At 46.8% G+C, this 16755-nt stretch overlaps 1 protein-coding gene and 1 long non-coding RNA gene across 3 annotated transcripts in view; one reads left to right on the top strand and one right to left on the bottom strand.

The window, feature by feature from the left end:
• LOC125449675 (small conductance calcium-activated potassium channel protein 3-like) overlaps window positions 1-16755 on the top strand; it is an 87523-nt gene that overhangs the window by 34384 nt on the left and 36384 nt on the right. For both annotated transcript variants that reach the window (XM_059643072.1, XM_059643073.1), the window contains 2 exons: window positions 4925-5343; window positions 12270-12411. In XM_059643072.1, the coding sequence (XP_059499055.1) occupies window positions 4925-5343; window positions 12270-12411 (561 nt within the window). The remainder of the gene's footprint in view (window positions 1-4924; window positions 5344-12269; window positions 12412-16755) is intronic.
• LOC132207459 (uncharacterized) overlaps window positions 1-16755 on the bottom strand; it is a 64533-nt gene that overhangs the window by 33222 nt on the left and 14556 nt on the right. The gene's annotated exons all lie outside the window — the stretch shown is intronic.

Genomic DNA, 16755 nt, shown 5'->3' on the forward strand with positions numbered 1-16755 from the left:
CCATTTTCATCTCCCTGAAGAGAAGCCCCTTGACTGGTATCATAAGGCTTTCCTTGAATGATTGCCAGGGTTCCCACAAGAGCCTGCTGAGAACCATGACCAGCTTCCATCCTCTGTGCCGGAACTAAATGACAGCGATTTAATGAGGGTGGCATCACTGAGGGGACAAAGTGCAACAAGGAAGGCAAGGCAAGGCATCCAGGCAGGTGCAGAGTGAGTGAGCACTATGCAAGTGAGCAGACAGTCAGAGACCCAGCCTAGTGCAGTTTGTGAGAAGGGCGTGTGTCCTCACTGGAACATCACCGTGATAGATGCTGGATGCAGCCTTGAAATGGAGGAGCATCGTTGAAGTGCGTCAGAAATGTGCTATGATGGTGGGACATGTCAGATACGGGAGGGTGCAATGCACAGAGTGTGCCCTGAGAGTTTTCTTGACATCTAGCTTGTCTGGTAAGGTAGAAAGCTGAGTGTAAATGAGGTGAGTCAGGCTGTTAACAAAGGGACTAACAAACTTTAGTCAATGTCAACTGGCTGCTGCCTGGCCAGAATCTCACTGCAGCACTCGTGATGGATCGAGCTGTCCTGATATCGAGTTGTACCGTGCCACATTTCTCAGCCAAATCTGCTACAAATCTCGACAAAACCTGCATCGTTCAGACCCCTACTGTATTCTACCCTCGTCTTTCTTCCTCTCCACTTCTTGCTGTTGCTCCCTCTTCTTTGCCGTTTTTCTCTCTCATTCACTCTGTCTCTCATTGTCCATTTCTCTCTTTCTTTTTCTCTCACCTGCTCTTTCTGTCACTTGCTTTCTCTGTCCCCATTTTTGCCTCATTCTGCCAGTTGCTTCTCTCTCTCTTTCTCTTTCCATTTTCCTCGCCTCCTGTGCCTGTCTCTCCTCCTGCTTTCCTCACCTTTTGCCTCTCCCTATTTTTTTCCTTTTGTCTCCCATTCCCTATCCCGTACAGTGACTGAGAATGCTGCAGCTTCACTCTCATCTGACTCAAACAGCAACCGGCCCCCAACCAGCTTTCAATATCCTGCTTTATCTGTGATCTTCTTTGAAGTATGCTTAAGTTAATTCACGTCCCCTGAGCATTGCACACCGCGTCCTCAGCACCAACTACTAGATTACTGAAGGCACCACCACCTTGGATTCAAACTTGTCACTAAATGTCAATTTAGATGACTGAAAAATTAAACTCCTTGCAGGTTACCGAGATTCAAGCAGTCTTTCCAATGATCTGCCTTGAATGGCTGTAGTTCTGGAATGACTGTATCCACACTGAGCCCTTTCTAGATATGGCTTGCTTTCTCTCGTACATTCATCCTCTACCTGCCCTTTCTCAGTTTGTATTGTGATAACAAAGTGTAGAGCTGGATGAACGCAGCAAGCCAAGCAGCATCAGAGGAGCAGGAAAGCTGACATTTTGGGCCTAGACCCTTCTTCAGAAAAGAGTTTTTCTGAAGAAAGGTCTGGGCCCAAAACGTCAGCCTTCCTGCTCCTCTGATGCTGCTGGGCCTGCTGTGTTCATCCAGCTCTACACCTTGTTATCTTAGATTCTCCAGCATCTGCAGTTCCTACTATCTCAGTTTGTACTGTGTCCACTCCCCCATCCTGGGATCTTAGATGCATTTAAATCTTTCTGTGCACTGAAGGTTAAAGTAAAATTGTCATAGTCTTACTAGACCATAGGATTGCTCTTTCATTAAAGAGAGAGAAAGGGAAACAGACAGGCAGGGAAGACTAGTGATGATTTAAACTGAGGGTCAGCATGTTTCAGGTGAGGGGTGAGGTTCAGAAGAAGGTCCCTTCATGGTAACCTCTGCTGCTGTCACTGTGATCACAAACCAGCCATCCAGCTAACTGAGCTATAACCAACAGTGAGTCATGAGGTTAAATCTCTTCTAAGAAACTTGTGAACAAATTCTAAGCTGGAGCTCCCAAAGCAGTATGGTACTTAAGGAACGCTGCACTGTCGGAGGTGCCATCTGTTGGGATGAGAATTTAAATCTAACACAGAGTCGCAGAGGTATACAGCATGGAAACCTTCGGCTCAACATGCTCTCTCTCTTGTGTTTGCTCTCTCAGGTGGGTGTAAGAGATCCCTCTCAGAAAAAGAAACTCTCCCCTGCTTATCCCTCAAAGCAGCTAGAAAGAAAGATGATCTGGTCTGCCATTTCCCAGCAAAGTGACAAAACGGTGGCTACCAGGAATCTTGTCTCTGTGTCTTCTGTTTAAAGTTGCTTTCCAGCCTGCACAATGTGGTTCTGGAGCCTAAGTGTAACCAAGAAAACCCTGACCGGCTGAGAATCGACAGACAAATGACTATTCATGGCCAGCACTGGCACTGTCCCTGGCATGCTGTCCTCCCTCGCAGTGCCCAGGCAGTGGACAGTCCACATGGGAGAGTTCTCCTTTTGCATCCCCCAAGCTCTCTGAGCACCCCCCTCCCCAGTTCTTCCTCCCTTCCTAATGAAGGGTGTAGTCTGCTCGGGTGAATGCAGCAATGTCATGGCGCACTCTGTGTGTATTTAGTGGGGAGCAGTGTGGGCAGCTATTTGACATTGAGAGTAGGTGCTCCAATCTGGTCTCAAGTCACGTTACAGTTTGTAAGAGCTCTTTGTGCACTTCCTGCAAAACAACTGTCCCACACTTCAGAAAATACGAAATTGGCTGCAGAACACCAACAGGATGTTCCAACCTTGTAAACAGCACAATACAACTGTGTTAATAGTGTGGAGCTGAAGGAAAACAACAGGTCAGGCCGCATCAGAGGAGCAGGAAACTCGACATTTCAGGTCACGACCCTTCATCAGAACTGAGAAGCTCTCTTCGACCATTTCTGTTCTAGAATCCCAACAGTGCAGAAAGATGCCACTCAGCCCATCAGGTCTGCACCAAACCTCTGAACAGCATCCCACCCAGACCCAGCCTACCCCTGTAACCCTGCATTGTAACAAGGTCAGCTAAGTGGACCTCATTAGAATCTGAGTTCCCTGATTGGGACTGTTAGGCTGGTCCAATCATGGAGCCCTGGTTGACAGATATAAACAGGAGAGTCAGATATCCTGTTCGCTCTGACAGCTGGCTCTGAAGGAAGTAGATCAGTGTCAAGGATGCCCTGCATGTAAATAAAGAGTGAGTTGCTGACGGGATAGCAGCCTCTGTGAAATTATTTCTAGAGGAAACTGGAGCACTCGGCAGAAATCCATGCAGACACAGGGAGAACTCCACACAGACAACTGCCCGAGGTTGGAATTGAACCCAAGTCCCTAGCGTTGTGAGGCAGCAGTGCTAACTGCTGAGCCACCATATTGCCCCTTGCAATTCTAATTTCACTGCACATTTTCCATTTCATATACCTCCTTTCGATCCTGCCAGTGAGGAACCTTTTGCATCAGGTTGCGTTATCAGAAGCTGACCGTAAGGAAGTTTCCTGAGATGAGTAAGGATACTAGAATGTCAGGCTGGGACCTTGGCTTGTCCTTGATTTGTCACATTTTGCAAATCAGTAAATCACCAACCAGTGATGAGGTACAGTTCGGCCAGTGTGCTCAGCAATCTTTCCCTTCTCTCACTGTGAGATTCTGGGGCAAAGGGAAGGAAGGAATAAGCAGTAAACTGGCAGCTGACTGATGACTTTCCAGCAGAACAGACATTCCTGCTTCTTCTCATCACTCATCTATCTAGAGAACAGTACCTCAAAAAAGCATATGGCATGCTTTCCTTCATTGGGCGGGGTATTGAGTACAAGAATTGGCAGGTCATGTTGCAGTTGTATAGGACTTTGGTTTGGCCACATTTGGAGTACTGTGTGCAGTTCAGGTCGCCACATTACCAAAAGGATGTGGATGCTTTGGAGAGGGTGCAGACGAGGTTCACCAGGATGTTGCCTCGTATGGAGGGTGCTAGCTATGAAGAGAGGTTGAATAGATTAGGATTATTTACATTAGAAAGATGGAGATTGAGGGGGGACCTGATTGAGGTCTACAAAATCATGAGGGGTATAGACAGGGTGGATAGCAAGAAGCTTTTTCCCAGACTGGGGGACTCAATTACTAGGGGTCATGAGTTCAAAGTGAGAGGAGGAAAGTTTAAGGGAGATATGCGTGGAACGTTCTTTACACAGAGGGTGGTGGGTGTCTGGAATGCGTTGCCAGACACGTTAGCATCTTTTAAGATATATTTGGACAGGTACATGGATGGGCAGGGAGCAAATGGACACAGACCGTTAGAAAATAGATGACAGGTTAGACAGAGGATCTTGATCAGTGCAGGCTTGGAGGGCCGAAGGGCCTGTTCCTGTGCTGTAGGTTTCTTTGTTCTTTGTACTGCAAAGGAGGTAGAAACTCAACCTAACAGAACGGTGCCAGATCTCCAGTTAGTTACTGCTGGCAAAGCATATGGGGATATGGCGTTGCGGTAGATTATCAGCTATGATCTAGCATGGTAGTCTCAAATGGCTGAAAGGCCTGCTAGCACGTTCCTATTTATCCAATACCCTTTTGAAAGTTACCATTAAGTCTGTTCCATCATCCTTTAAAACACTATGTTCCAGATCATCACTCACTATATAAAAACAAATTCTCATCCACTCCTGGTTCTTTTGAGAATTATCTTGAATTTACGTCCTGAGGTTATTCACTGAAACATTTTCTCACTGTGTCCTCGACAAGAACCCAATATAATAATTGAAAACCTGTTTTAAATCTCCCTACAGCCTTTTTAAGAACAACTTTTCCATGTATCCAGAGTCCCCCATCCTTGGTTTAATCTCCTCTGTACCCTCTCCAAAGCCTTGACATTCTTTATAAAGTGTGGCAGTGAATGCAGTTGGGAAAAGGCCAGTGATTTGCAGAATATAACTGTAAAACAATTTCTCCCCATATTCTACAGAACTCTTTGTCCTGTCCTGTCTTGCAGCTTTTCATGATAGATAATGGAGCTGATGATTGGAGGATCGCTATGACCTATGAGCGGATTTTCTTTATCAGCTTGGAGATGGTGGTGTGTGCCATTCACCCAGTGCCTGGGCGTTATATATTCCACTGGAAAGCCCGCCTGGCATTCTCCTACACACTGTCCGAGACCTGGGCTGACGTGGACATCATCCTCTCCATTCCCATGTTCCTCCGGCTCTACCTCATTGCCCGGGTCATGCTGCTTCACAGCAAGCTCTTCACAGACGCCTCCTCGCGTAGCATTGGGGCGCTGAACAAAATCAATTTCAACACACGCTTCGTCATGAAGACTCTCATGACCATTTGCCCAGGCACGGTGCTCCTCGTCTTCAGCATTTCGTTGTGGATCATCGCCGCCTGGACCGTCCGTGTCTGTGAGAGGTAAGGGTGGCTTGTTGCCAGGGGTGGGGTTGCAGACATGGACATGGACTTGGTCAGGTGGATGACAGTCAGTGCTGAGGAAGGGACCTGATGCCCGCCTTACACAGTATCAGCAGCATAGAAACAGGCCATTCAGTGCCTCACTCCACTCCACATGAGGCTCTTCTTTCTTTCTCCCGCACCCCATACTCCTCCATGTCCCTTTCTCCCCATCCTTCTATTCCTTTCTCTCCTGCACTAATCCAACACCCCCTTTCAATATATCTCTGATATTCCCCTTGACTGTCACTGGTATGGGGAAGAGAGAGGAGAGCAGTCTGCCAATATCCCCCACTCTCTGGATGGAGATGTTTCTCCTCATTCCCATTTATTAAATATTGAAGGGGCTGTAAGTATGGTCTCCTAGATCATTCCTTTATGTGGTTTTTCTCTCCCACTATATCATTCCACATTTTTACTGAAGCGAATTTACAACAGGCCATTTCACCACTCTGCTTCGGTCAAGAGTTTCTATTCCACACACGCATCCCCCAATCACTCTTGTCATCTCTCATTTAGCACCCTATCCTTCTATTCCTTTCTCGGCTGTGTGTTTATCCAGATTCCCCATTTATTGCCTCAGTTATTCCCTTGGGAGCGACTCCCTCATTTTCCCCAACACCCTGCCAGAGTTAGTCTTCCATTCTCACCCCACACCCTGTGACAGGAAGAACCCATTCTCCCTCCACCCCGTGGGAGACAGTCACCCAATCTCCACCATTCTGTGTGAAAGCAAATCTCCAATTCTCTATATTCCCTATGAATGAAACAGAGAGGGAAACAGATAGTCAAAATAGAGTGACTGACATGATGAGGGAGTGGAGGTGCACACGCACATGCATGCACACTCGCATGCACACACCAAAAAATTAAGTGGGGAGAGGGATTGACATTCAGGCAGTGAGAGATGTACACACACATAGACAAACGAGTGAGGACAGAGACAGACACAGTGTGGGAGTGGGATATGTACATATACAATCACACAGACACGGACAAACTAGCAAGGAGAGAGACTGACAAAGTGAGACAGTGGGAGATGTGTACACACACACAGACAAACTAGCGAGGAGAGAGACTGACAGTGAGAGTGAGGAGAGAGACTGACACAGTGGGATGGGGGAGATGTACAAACACACAGACAAACTAGTGAGGAGAGAGACTGACACAGTGGGATGGGGGAGATGTACACACACACAGACAAACTAGTAAGGAGAGAGACTGACACAGTGAGAGTGAGGAGAGAGACTGACACAGTGGGATGGGGGAGATGTACACACACACACAAACTAGTAAGGAGAGAGACTGACACAGTGAGAGTGAGGAGAGAGACTGACACAGTGGGATGGGGGAGATGTACAAACACACTGACAAACTAGTAAGGAGAGAGACTGACACAGTGAGAGTGAGGAGAGAGACTGACACAGTGGGATGGGGGAGATGTACAAACACACTGACAAACTAGTAAGGAGAGAGACTGACACAGTGAGAGTGAGGAGAGAGACTGACACAGTGGGATGGGGGAGATGTACAAACACACAGACAAACTAGTGAGGAGAGAGACTGACACAGTGGGATGGGGGAGATGTACACACACACAGACAAACTAGTAAGGAGAGAGACTGACACAGTGAGAGTGAGGAGAGAGACTGACACAGTGGGATGGGGGAGATGTACACACACACACAAACTAGTAAGGAGAGAGACTGACACAGTGAGAGTGAGGAGAGAGACTGACACAGTGGGATGGGGGAGATGTACAAACACACTGACAAACTAGTAAGGAGAGAGACTGACACAGTGAGAGTGAGGAGAGAGACTGACACAGTGGGATGGGGGAGATGTACAAACACACAGACAAACTAGTAAGGAGAGAGACTGACACAGTGAGAGTGAGGAGAGAGACTGACACAGTGGGATAGGGGGAGATGTACACACACACACAAACTAGTAAGGAGAGAGACTGACACAGTGAGAGTGAGGAGAGAGATTGACACAGTGGGGTGGGGGAGATGTACAAACACACAGACAAACTAGTGAGGAGAGAGACTGACACAGTGGGATAGGGGGAGATGTACACACACACACAAACTAGTAAGGAGAGAGACTGACACAGTGAGAGCGAGGAGAGAGATTGACACAGTGGGGTGGGGGAGATGTACACACACACACAAACTAGTGAGGAGAGAGAGTGATACAGTGAGGCAGTGGGAGATGTGCACACACACATGGACAAGCTATGAGGAGAGAGACTGACACAGTGGGGCAATGGGAGAAGTACACCTGTACTGATGAATTGCTGAAGAGAGAGGCAGGGACAGATGCAAAGAAGGATGGGGAACACTCACACAAATGAAAGATTTGCATAGTGATACAGGAAACAGACAAGGAGAGAGAAAAAGATGAAGAGAGTAGGATGCAATGAGAGTCTTGGGCCTTTCTAAAGCTCTGTAAAACATACAAACAATTAGTTCCTCCTGTGTTTTGGTACCCAGAGCAGTAGACATCACAGCAGTACTGAGAGAGATTGCCCAGTCAGCTCCACATTATAGGCTGTTGACTCACCCTGACTGAAATTGAGATGACTGCTCAAGAATACATTTATGGGTCTTAACTGAGCTCCCAGTGGGATGTTCAAATGCTTGCTGTTGATTTTGAGATATTGTCTCTGGGATAAGTGAACAACTTATGTTCCCAGTTTTCAAGGATTTGTAAATCAAACGAGAGCTGGTTAGTATGTGACTCCAATTTATGGGCAGAAGTGCTGAACCCTTGTTGCAAAGAGAATGCATAAGTCAGTACATTTTGCTGATGCTCTGCTTTCCTCCAGATTGTCCGAGTCATGATACCAGGCATTCATTGCTCGTTTGCACATTACCCCAGACGTGCAAGACTAATAATACTAGCTGGCCAGAGATCTAAGCTACACTTCAAAACTTGCGCCCGTAACCCAGTGCAACACTGAGGAAAAGCTCAACTGTGAGAGCTGCCTTTTCAGATAAGTTAATTAAACCATCCCTCTGAATTAAAGACCCCGCTGTATGATTGAGATGAGAGTTGGGAGATTTCCCAATTGTCCTCGGCCCATATTTGCCCCTCAAACCAGAACCATTAAAACTGACGACATGGATTTATGTGGGAGCTTGCTGTGTACAAACGGCTGCCGTGGTTCCCGCAAAATAACACTCACTGTGTTTAATTGTAATACCTTTGCTTTGGGGTGTTTCTGAAAGGTCCAGCAGGCCACTGTATAAAGAAATCTTCTCTTTCCATTTTGAGCCCAGTGTAATTGTCAAATGCAAAATTAATTCAGTCCAGCAGCACCAGGACTATCCCATCTGTTAATTGAGTTTGCTGTGATGAATCCCAGCTATGACCAGGTTTCAAAGACATAGCTTAAGCCTGAAATCTCTGCCACCTCAAGACTGAAAAAGCCTTATTCAATTTCATACTGCATTTAAGTTTACAAAGCTGATGAATGTTTTACTCTTGCCAGACTGAAAAAGATAGACTGGTACAGTTACAGTCCATGTGCAGTCAATAAAACTATCCACCGTAACTAATGAGAGATCTTGACCATTACTTGAGAGATAAAAACAACCTCAAGAACGCTCAACTGACAGAAAGCTGTGGCCTCAAGCTCACACCTAGTTTTAAGCATAAACTCCAAGATAACACTGAAAGAGTGTGGCACTGTCAGAGATGCAGGCTGTCCTACGATCTTATTAAAAGACAGAGCATACCTGAGCGGCTAAATGGCAAGGGAGGCACCGAAGGTGTGCTATGGTGTCGGAGAGTCAATGCTGACTGAGCGCCTTAATGTTGGAAGGTCAGTACTGGGAGAATGGGCACTGTCAGAGGGTCAGTGCTGAGGGAGTGCCACACTGTCGGAGGGTCAGTGCTGAGGGAATGCCGCTCTGTCAGAAGGTCAGTGCTGAGGGAGTGCCGCACTGTCGGAGGGTCAGTCCTGAGGGAGTGCCGCTCTGTCAGAGGGTCAGTGCTGAGGGAGAGGGCACTGTCAGAGGGTCAGTGCTGAGGGAGAGGGCACTGTCAGAGAGCCAGTAAAGACAGGAGTGCTGCTCTGTCAGAGGGTCAGTGCTGAGGGAGTGCCACACTGTCGGAGGGTCAGTGCTGAGGGAGTGCCGCTCTGTCAGACGGTCAGTGCTGAGGAAGAGGCACTGTCAGAGAATCAGTAAAGACAGGAGCACTGCTCTGTCAGAGGGTCAGTGCTGAGGGAGTGCCACACTGTCGGAGGGTCAGTGCTGAGGGAGCACCACATTGTCGGAAGGTCAGTGGTGAGGGAGCGCTGCACTGTCGGAGGGCCAGTGCTGATGGAGCGCCACATTGTCGGAAGGTCAGTAGTGAGGGAGCACTGCACTGTCAGAGGGTCACTGCTACGGGAATGCTGCATTGTCAGAGGGTCAGCGCTGAGGGAGCGCCATGCTGTCGGAGGGCCAGTGCTGAGGGAGTGCCACACTGCTGGAGGGTCAGTGCTGAGGGAGTGCCACACTGTCAGAGGGTTAGCACTGAGGGAGTGCCACACTGTAAGAGGATCAGTGCTGAGGGAGCAGACACTGTCGGAACATCAGTGCTGAGGGAGCGCCGCACTATTAGAGGGTCAACGCCGAGGGAGCACCACATTGTTGGAAGGTCAGCGCTAAGGGAGCTCCACACTGTCAGACAGTCAGTGCTGAGTGAGCGCCTCAATATTGGAGGGTCAGTACTGAGGGAATGGGCACTGTCAGAGTGTCAGCGCTGAGGGAGCACTGCAGTGTCGAAGGGTCAGTAATGATGAGAGTGTTGCTCTGTTGGAGGGTCAGTACTGAGCGAGCATGGCAATGTTGGAGGGTCAGTGCTGACACAGCTCTGCATTATTGGAGGGTCAGTGCTGAGGGACTCTACTGTTGGAGGGTTAGTGCTGAGGGAGTTCTGAACTGTTGGAATGTCAGTGCTGAGGGAGCACTGAACTGTTGGAGGGTCAGTGCTGGGGGAGCACTGAACTGTTGGAGGGTCAGTGCTGGAGGAGCAGGAACCATTGGAGGGTCAGTTCTGAAGGACTGTAATGTCGGAGGGTTAGTGCTGAGGGAACAGGTACTGTTGGAAGGTCAGTTCTGAGGGAGCTCTGCACTGTTGGAGGGTCAGTGCTGAGGGAGCACTGAACTGTTGGAGGGTCAGTGCTGAGGGAGCACTGAACTGTTGGAGGGTCAGTGTTGAGGGAGCACTGAACTGTTGGAGGGTCAGTGCTGAGGGAGCACTGAACTGTTGAGGGTCAGTGCTGAGGGAGCACTGAACTGTTGGAGGGTCAGTGCTGGGGGAGCAGGAACCATTGGAGGGTCAGTTCTGAAGGACTGTAATGTCGGAGGGTTAGTGCTGAGGGAGAGCTGAACTGTCGGAGGGTCAGCGCTGAGGGAACAGGCACTGTTGGAAAGTCAGTTCTGAGGGAGCTCTGCACTGTTGGAGGGTCAGTGCTGAGAGACCACTGCTGTCTTGAAGAAGCAGTAAAGAGGGAATGCCACACTGTCAGAAATGCTTTCATTTCAATAAGACATTGAACCAAGACCTGTCCACTTTCTCAAATGGCCATGAATGATACTAATTTGAAGAGTGGGGCAGTTCTGCTAGGTGTCCTCAGCCAATCTTTACCCCTCAACTTGCAACACCAAAACAAATGAGGTATCCGCACATTTTTCTCTTTGCTAAATAGTGTTTAAAATATTCTTGTGTCACTCAGGCTGCGTGTGGGTTTGAATGCTATGAGATTGACATGATGATCTGGCTGAATGAGCCAGAGCTGTCTTCGGATTTGCTAATGGAAGGCTAAGGTTCTCTGAGGAGAAGTGTAGATTGAAGTGTGGGGTTGATGGATTGAGAGAAGCATATTACCCAAATGATGAGAGATTGTAGAACTCTAAGGTGCGAGTGATTTTGATTCCATATTGCCTAAATTGCAAAAGGCCAGTGTATGTGGATACAGCAAGCAATCAGACTAGTTAACAGAATGTTACTGTTTATTGTGTGGGGAATTGACTACAAAAGAAGGGAGGTTATACTTTAAATAGTAGGAACTGCTGATGCTGCAGAATCCGAGATAGCACGGTGTGAAACTGGATGAACACAGCAGGCCAAGCAGCATCAGAGGAGCAGGAAAGTTTGACGTTTCGGGTCGAGACCCTTCTTCACAAAAAAATTCACATTTTTCCACATTAGACTTTATCTGCCAGATTGTTGCTTACTCATGTAACCTGTCTATATCCCTTTGTAGACTCAGGTCCTTATCAGAAATTACTCTCCTTTGTACTATCAGTAAAATTAGCAAGCATACATTCCATCCCTTCATCCAAGTCATTGATATCAGCACTAGTTTCTGAGGCACTCGTCCAGCTACATCTTGCCATTCTGAAATTGATTCATTGATCCCTACTCTATGTTTCTTTTCGATAGCTAACCAATCTTCCATCCACACTAGAATGTTATTCCCTACCCTGTGAACTCTTAGTTATGTAAAGACCTTTAATGAGGGTAATCTCATTGGAGCTGAAAGTCAGAGCCTCCTCAGTGCTTTACTGAGACTGTCAGTCTGGTTTGTAGATTTAAATCATTATCGGACTTGAAGCCTTAATCTCCTGACCTGGAGACTGATAGTTATCTCAGCATTATCACATTGTTTGTGGGAGCTTGCTGTGTGCAAATTGACTGCTGTGTTTCTTGCCTTAATACAATGATAATACTTCGAAGATTTGTTCATTGCTTATTTCATTTATCGTCTGGAAAATGCATGTTTTTTCTTTTGAGCCATTGTTTGAAAGTAAATGGGAAGCTACTAAAATCTTTGTGTGTGATATACAGTCAACTAAGTTTGTCCTAACTTTCTTTGTCTATGCCACCAGATACCATGATAACCAGGATGTCACCAGTAACTTTCTAGGGGCAATGTGGCTCATCTCAATCACCTTTTTGTCCATTGGCTATGGCGACATGGTGCCCAACACTTACTGCGGGAAGGGAGTCTGCTTGTTGACTGGGATCATGGTAAGTGAAACTTCATACTAATTTACCTGGGTGATGCAGCTTGGGGACTGTAGCCCAGGAAGGGGCTGTGCATTCAGGGTGGGAGTGAGCAAGATGGGGATAAGACGAATTTGTTCAGCCCGTCAAGCCTGCTGCACCAATCAATGAGACAATGAATGATTGTACCACTTACCTGCCGTGATTCTGCAATCTTTAATACTGTTGCCAAACAAAAATCCACTTCTCTGGAAACAACCAATGCTGCAGATCACAGCGGGTCAGACAGCATCCATGGAGAGCGAGCAAACCAATGTTTCGAGTCTGGATGACTCTTCAGACCTCTGATGAAAAGTCATCTAGACTTGAAATGTTAGCTTGTTCTCTCTCCATGGATGCTGTCTGGCCCACAGCGATCTCTCCAGCATTTGTTATTTTCAGTACAGATTCTAGCATTTGCAGTAATTTGCTCCTAAAAATCTCCTCCTCTTTGTTCTTATGTATTATTTCAGCTTTTTTTGAGATTACAGTTCCAGATTTCCACTGCCCTGTGTGTGAAGAGGCGCATCCTGACATCAGCCTTAAATGGCCTAGCTCAGATTTTACATTTTTGCTTCATAATTATGAACTCTCCTTAGCAGAGGATATCCTATTGAATCTTTTAATCATCTTAAAAACCTCAATTAGATTATACTTTCATTCTCTGTAATCACACAGGAATACAAGCCTAGTCAATGTAACTTCTACTCTTGAATTAGCCTTCTTAGCATCTGTGGTATAATTTATGACTGAGAGCGTAAACTGGGCTTTGCTATTTACCTCAAAGTCATCATTGCTTAATTATATGTTTGTTATCACAATGCTGTTTGTGGGAGGTAGCTGCGTTTTCTCTACAGTACAACCCTTCTTAACTGAAGGGTTTTACAATACCAGGACCAAGGTTCAAATTCCGCCACAGCAGATGGTGGAATTTGAATTCAATAAAGAATATCTGCAATTAAGATTCTACTAATGACCATGAAGCCATTGTCAGAAAAACCCATCTGGTTCACTAATGTCCTTCAGGGAAGGAAATCTACCATCCTCACCTCATCTGGCCTACATGTGATTACAGACCCACAGCAATGTGGTTAACTCTCAACTGCAATCTGAATTGGCCTAGCAAGATACTCAGTTGTATCAATTGCTACAAAGTCTCAACAAAGAGATGAAACTGAATGTACCACTTGGCATTTGATCTAGACACCAGAAAAGACAATGGCAGAAACAGCCCTGCTGATTCCGCAAAGTCCTCCTTACTGATATCTGGGGACTAGTACCAAAATTGGGAGAACTGTCTCACTGCCTCTGATGAAGGGTCTAGGCCCGAAACGTCAGCTTTTGTGCTCCTAAGATGCTGCTTGGCCTGCTGTGTTCATCCAGCTCCACACTTTGTTATCTTGGATTCTCCAGCATCTGCAGTTCCCATTATCTCTGTCTCACAGACTAGTCAAGCAACAGCCTGACACAGTCATAATTACAGAATCACTTCTTACAGGCAATGCGACCATCCCTGGATATGTCCAACGGCAGGACAGACCCAGCAGAGATGGCAGCTCAGTGGTATACAGTGGGAGGGAGTTACCCTGGGAAATGTCAACATTGACTCCGGACCCCATCAAGTCTCATGACTTCAGGTTAAACACTGGCAAGGAACCTTCCTGCTGATTACCAGCCAGCACCAATGAATCAGTACTGTTCCATGTTGAAAAACACTTGGAGGAAGCACTGAGGTTGGCAAGGGTGCAAATTGTACTCTAGATGAGGGATTTGAATGTCTACCACCAAAAGTAACTCAACAGCAGCATTACTGATTGAGCTGGTCAGGTCTTAAAGGACATAGCTGCTGGACAGGGTCTGCAATATGATGAGGGAACCAACAAGAGGGAAAAACATACTTGACCTCATCCATACCATTCTGCCAACTGCAAATGCATCTGTCCACAACTGTATTGAAAAGAGTGACCACCGCATATTCCCACCTTCACGTTGAGAATACCCTCTATCATTTTGTGTGGCACTATCACCATGCTAAATAGGACAGACTTCGAACAAATCCAGCAACTCAAGACTGGACATCAATGAGGCACTGTAGGCCATCAATAGCAGCAGAATTGTACTCCAGCATATTCTGTAACCTCATAGCCCGGCATATCCCCCACTCAGCCAATACCACAAGCCAGGGGATTAAGTTGGTTCAATGGAGAGTGCAGGAGGCATGCCAGGAACAGTAGCAGGCATACCTAAAAACGACATGTCAGCCTGGTGTGAATCCACCAAACAGGAGTACTTGCACACCAAACAGCAAGAGCAGCAAGTGATAGATGGAGCTAGGAGATCCCACAGCCAACTGATCAGATTTAAGCTCTGCAGTCCTTCCACATCTAGTCAGGAATGGTGGTGGACAATTAAACAACTCATTGGAGGAGGAGGCTGCATAAATGTCCTCATCCTTAATGATGGTGGAGCCGAGCTCATCAGCGCAAAAGATAAGGCTGAAGGATTTACAACAGTTTTCGGCCATAAGTGCTGAGCGGATGATCTGTTGTGGCCTCCTTCAGTGGTCCCCAGAATGACAGATACCAGTTTTCAGCCAATTTAATTCACTCCATGTGATATCAAGAAATTGTTGGAGACACTGGATACTGCAAAAACTATGGGTCCTGACAACATTCTGACAATAGTACTGAAGACTTGAGCTCCAGAACTTGCCGATCCCCTAGCCAAGCTCTTCCAGTACAGTTACAACTGACATCTACCCAACAATGTGGAAAATTGCCGAGGCACATCCTGTGCACAAAAAGCAGGACAAATCCAACCCACCCAATTACTGCCCATCAGTCTACTCTAAAGTGGTGAATGGTGATATCAACAGTGCTATCAAGCAGCATCTGCTCAGTGACACCCAGTTGGGATTCACCTGGGCAACTCAGCTCCTGACCTCATTACAGCCTTGGTTCAAACATGGACAAAAGAGTTGAATTCCAGAGGTGAGGTGAGAGTGACAACCCTTGATATCAAGGCTGCATTTGACTGAGTGTGGCATCACTAAGCCTGAGCAAAACTAGAATCAGTGGGTATGGAGACAAATTCTCTGTTGGTTGGAGTCATACCTGGTATGTAGAAAGATGGTTGTCGTTGTTGAAGGTCATCTTAGCTCCAGGACATCTCGGCAGGAGTTCCTCCGGGTAGTGTCCTATGCGCATCCATCGTCAGCTGCTTCATCAATGACCTTCCCTCCAAAATAAGGTCAGAAGTAGGGGTGCTCGCTCATGATTGCACAATGGTCAGCACCATTTGTGACTCCTCAGATACTGAAGCAGTCTATGTTCAAATGCAACAACATCTGGATAATTTGCAGGTTTGGGCTGACAAGAAGCAAGTAACATTTGCACATCACAAATGCCAAGCTATAATCATCTCTAGTAAGAGACAATCTAATTACTGCCTCTTGACATTCAATGATGTTACCATCACTGAATTCCCACTATCAACATCCTGGAGGTTATCATTGATAGAAACTCAACTGGACTTGTCACAGAAACACAGTGGCTACAAGAGTGGGTCAGGGGCTGGGAATACTGCGGAGAGTAACTCATCTCCTGACTCCCGAAAGCCTGTCGCACCATCGGCAAGGTACAAATCAGGAGTGTGATGGAATACTCCCCATTTGCCTGGATGCCCCCCCACCCCCTGCAACAAGTTCCCCTCTAAGTTACTCACAGTCCTGACTTGGAAATATATCTATGTCACTGGGTTAAGATCCTGGCATTCCCTTCCTGATGGCATTGTGGATCAACCTACAGCACACAGACTGCAGCGGTTGAAGGGGCAGCTCAACACCACCTTCTCAAGGACAACTATGGACAGGCAATAAATGCTGACCCAACCAATGATTCCCATGTCCCACGACTGAATAAAAAAAAGTCTCGAGAACATGAAAATCACTGCAGGAATGTAGGGTTTTTTGGCCTCATTGTCTGAGCAACAAGGCATGGATCATAAATGCCAACAGAAGAGGTGTAACAATGTAAGAAGAGAAGGTGTAATTTTACATGGTCAAGGAGCTGGACATGTTCAAGGAGGAATTTAAAAGGTGTGGCAGAGCAGTGTCATATTTGAAGGCACTCCAGAGATTAGAGCAGGGACAGCTGAAAGTCTCTGCTACATGACAGTCGAGTGAAAACACTGGAAACCCTGACAACAGTCAAACCCTTGGATTCTTGCTGATCAATTTTAGAAAGAAACCCTGCCTTTCCGCTTGGTACTGTGAGGTGTGGGCAAATTTATCTCGGTAACATTAGCCAGTGACTCAGTGCATTCCGCTAG

The sequence above is a fragment of the Stegostoma tigrinum genome, chromosome 47 (genome assembly GCF_030684315.1).
Source record: "Stegostoma tigrinum isolate sSteTig4 chromosome 47, sSteTig4.hap1, whole genome shotgun sequence".
Lineage (NCBI taxonomy): Eukaryota > Metazoa > Chordata > Chondrichthyes > Orectolobiformes > Stegostomatidae > Stegostoma > Stegostoma tigrinum.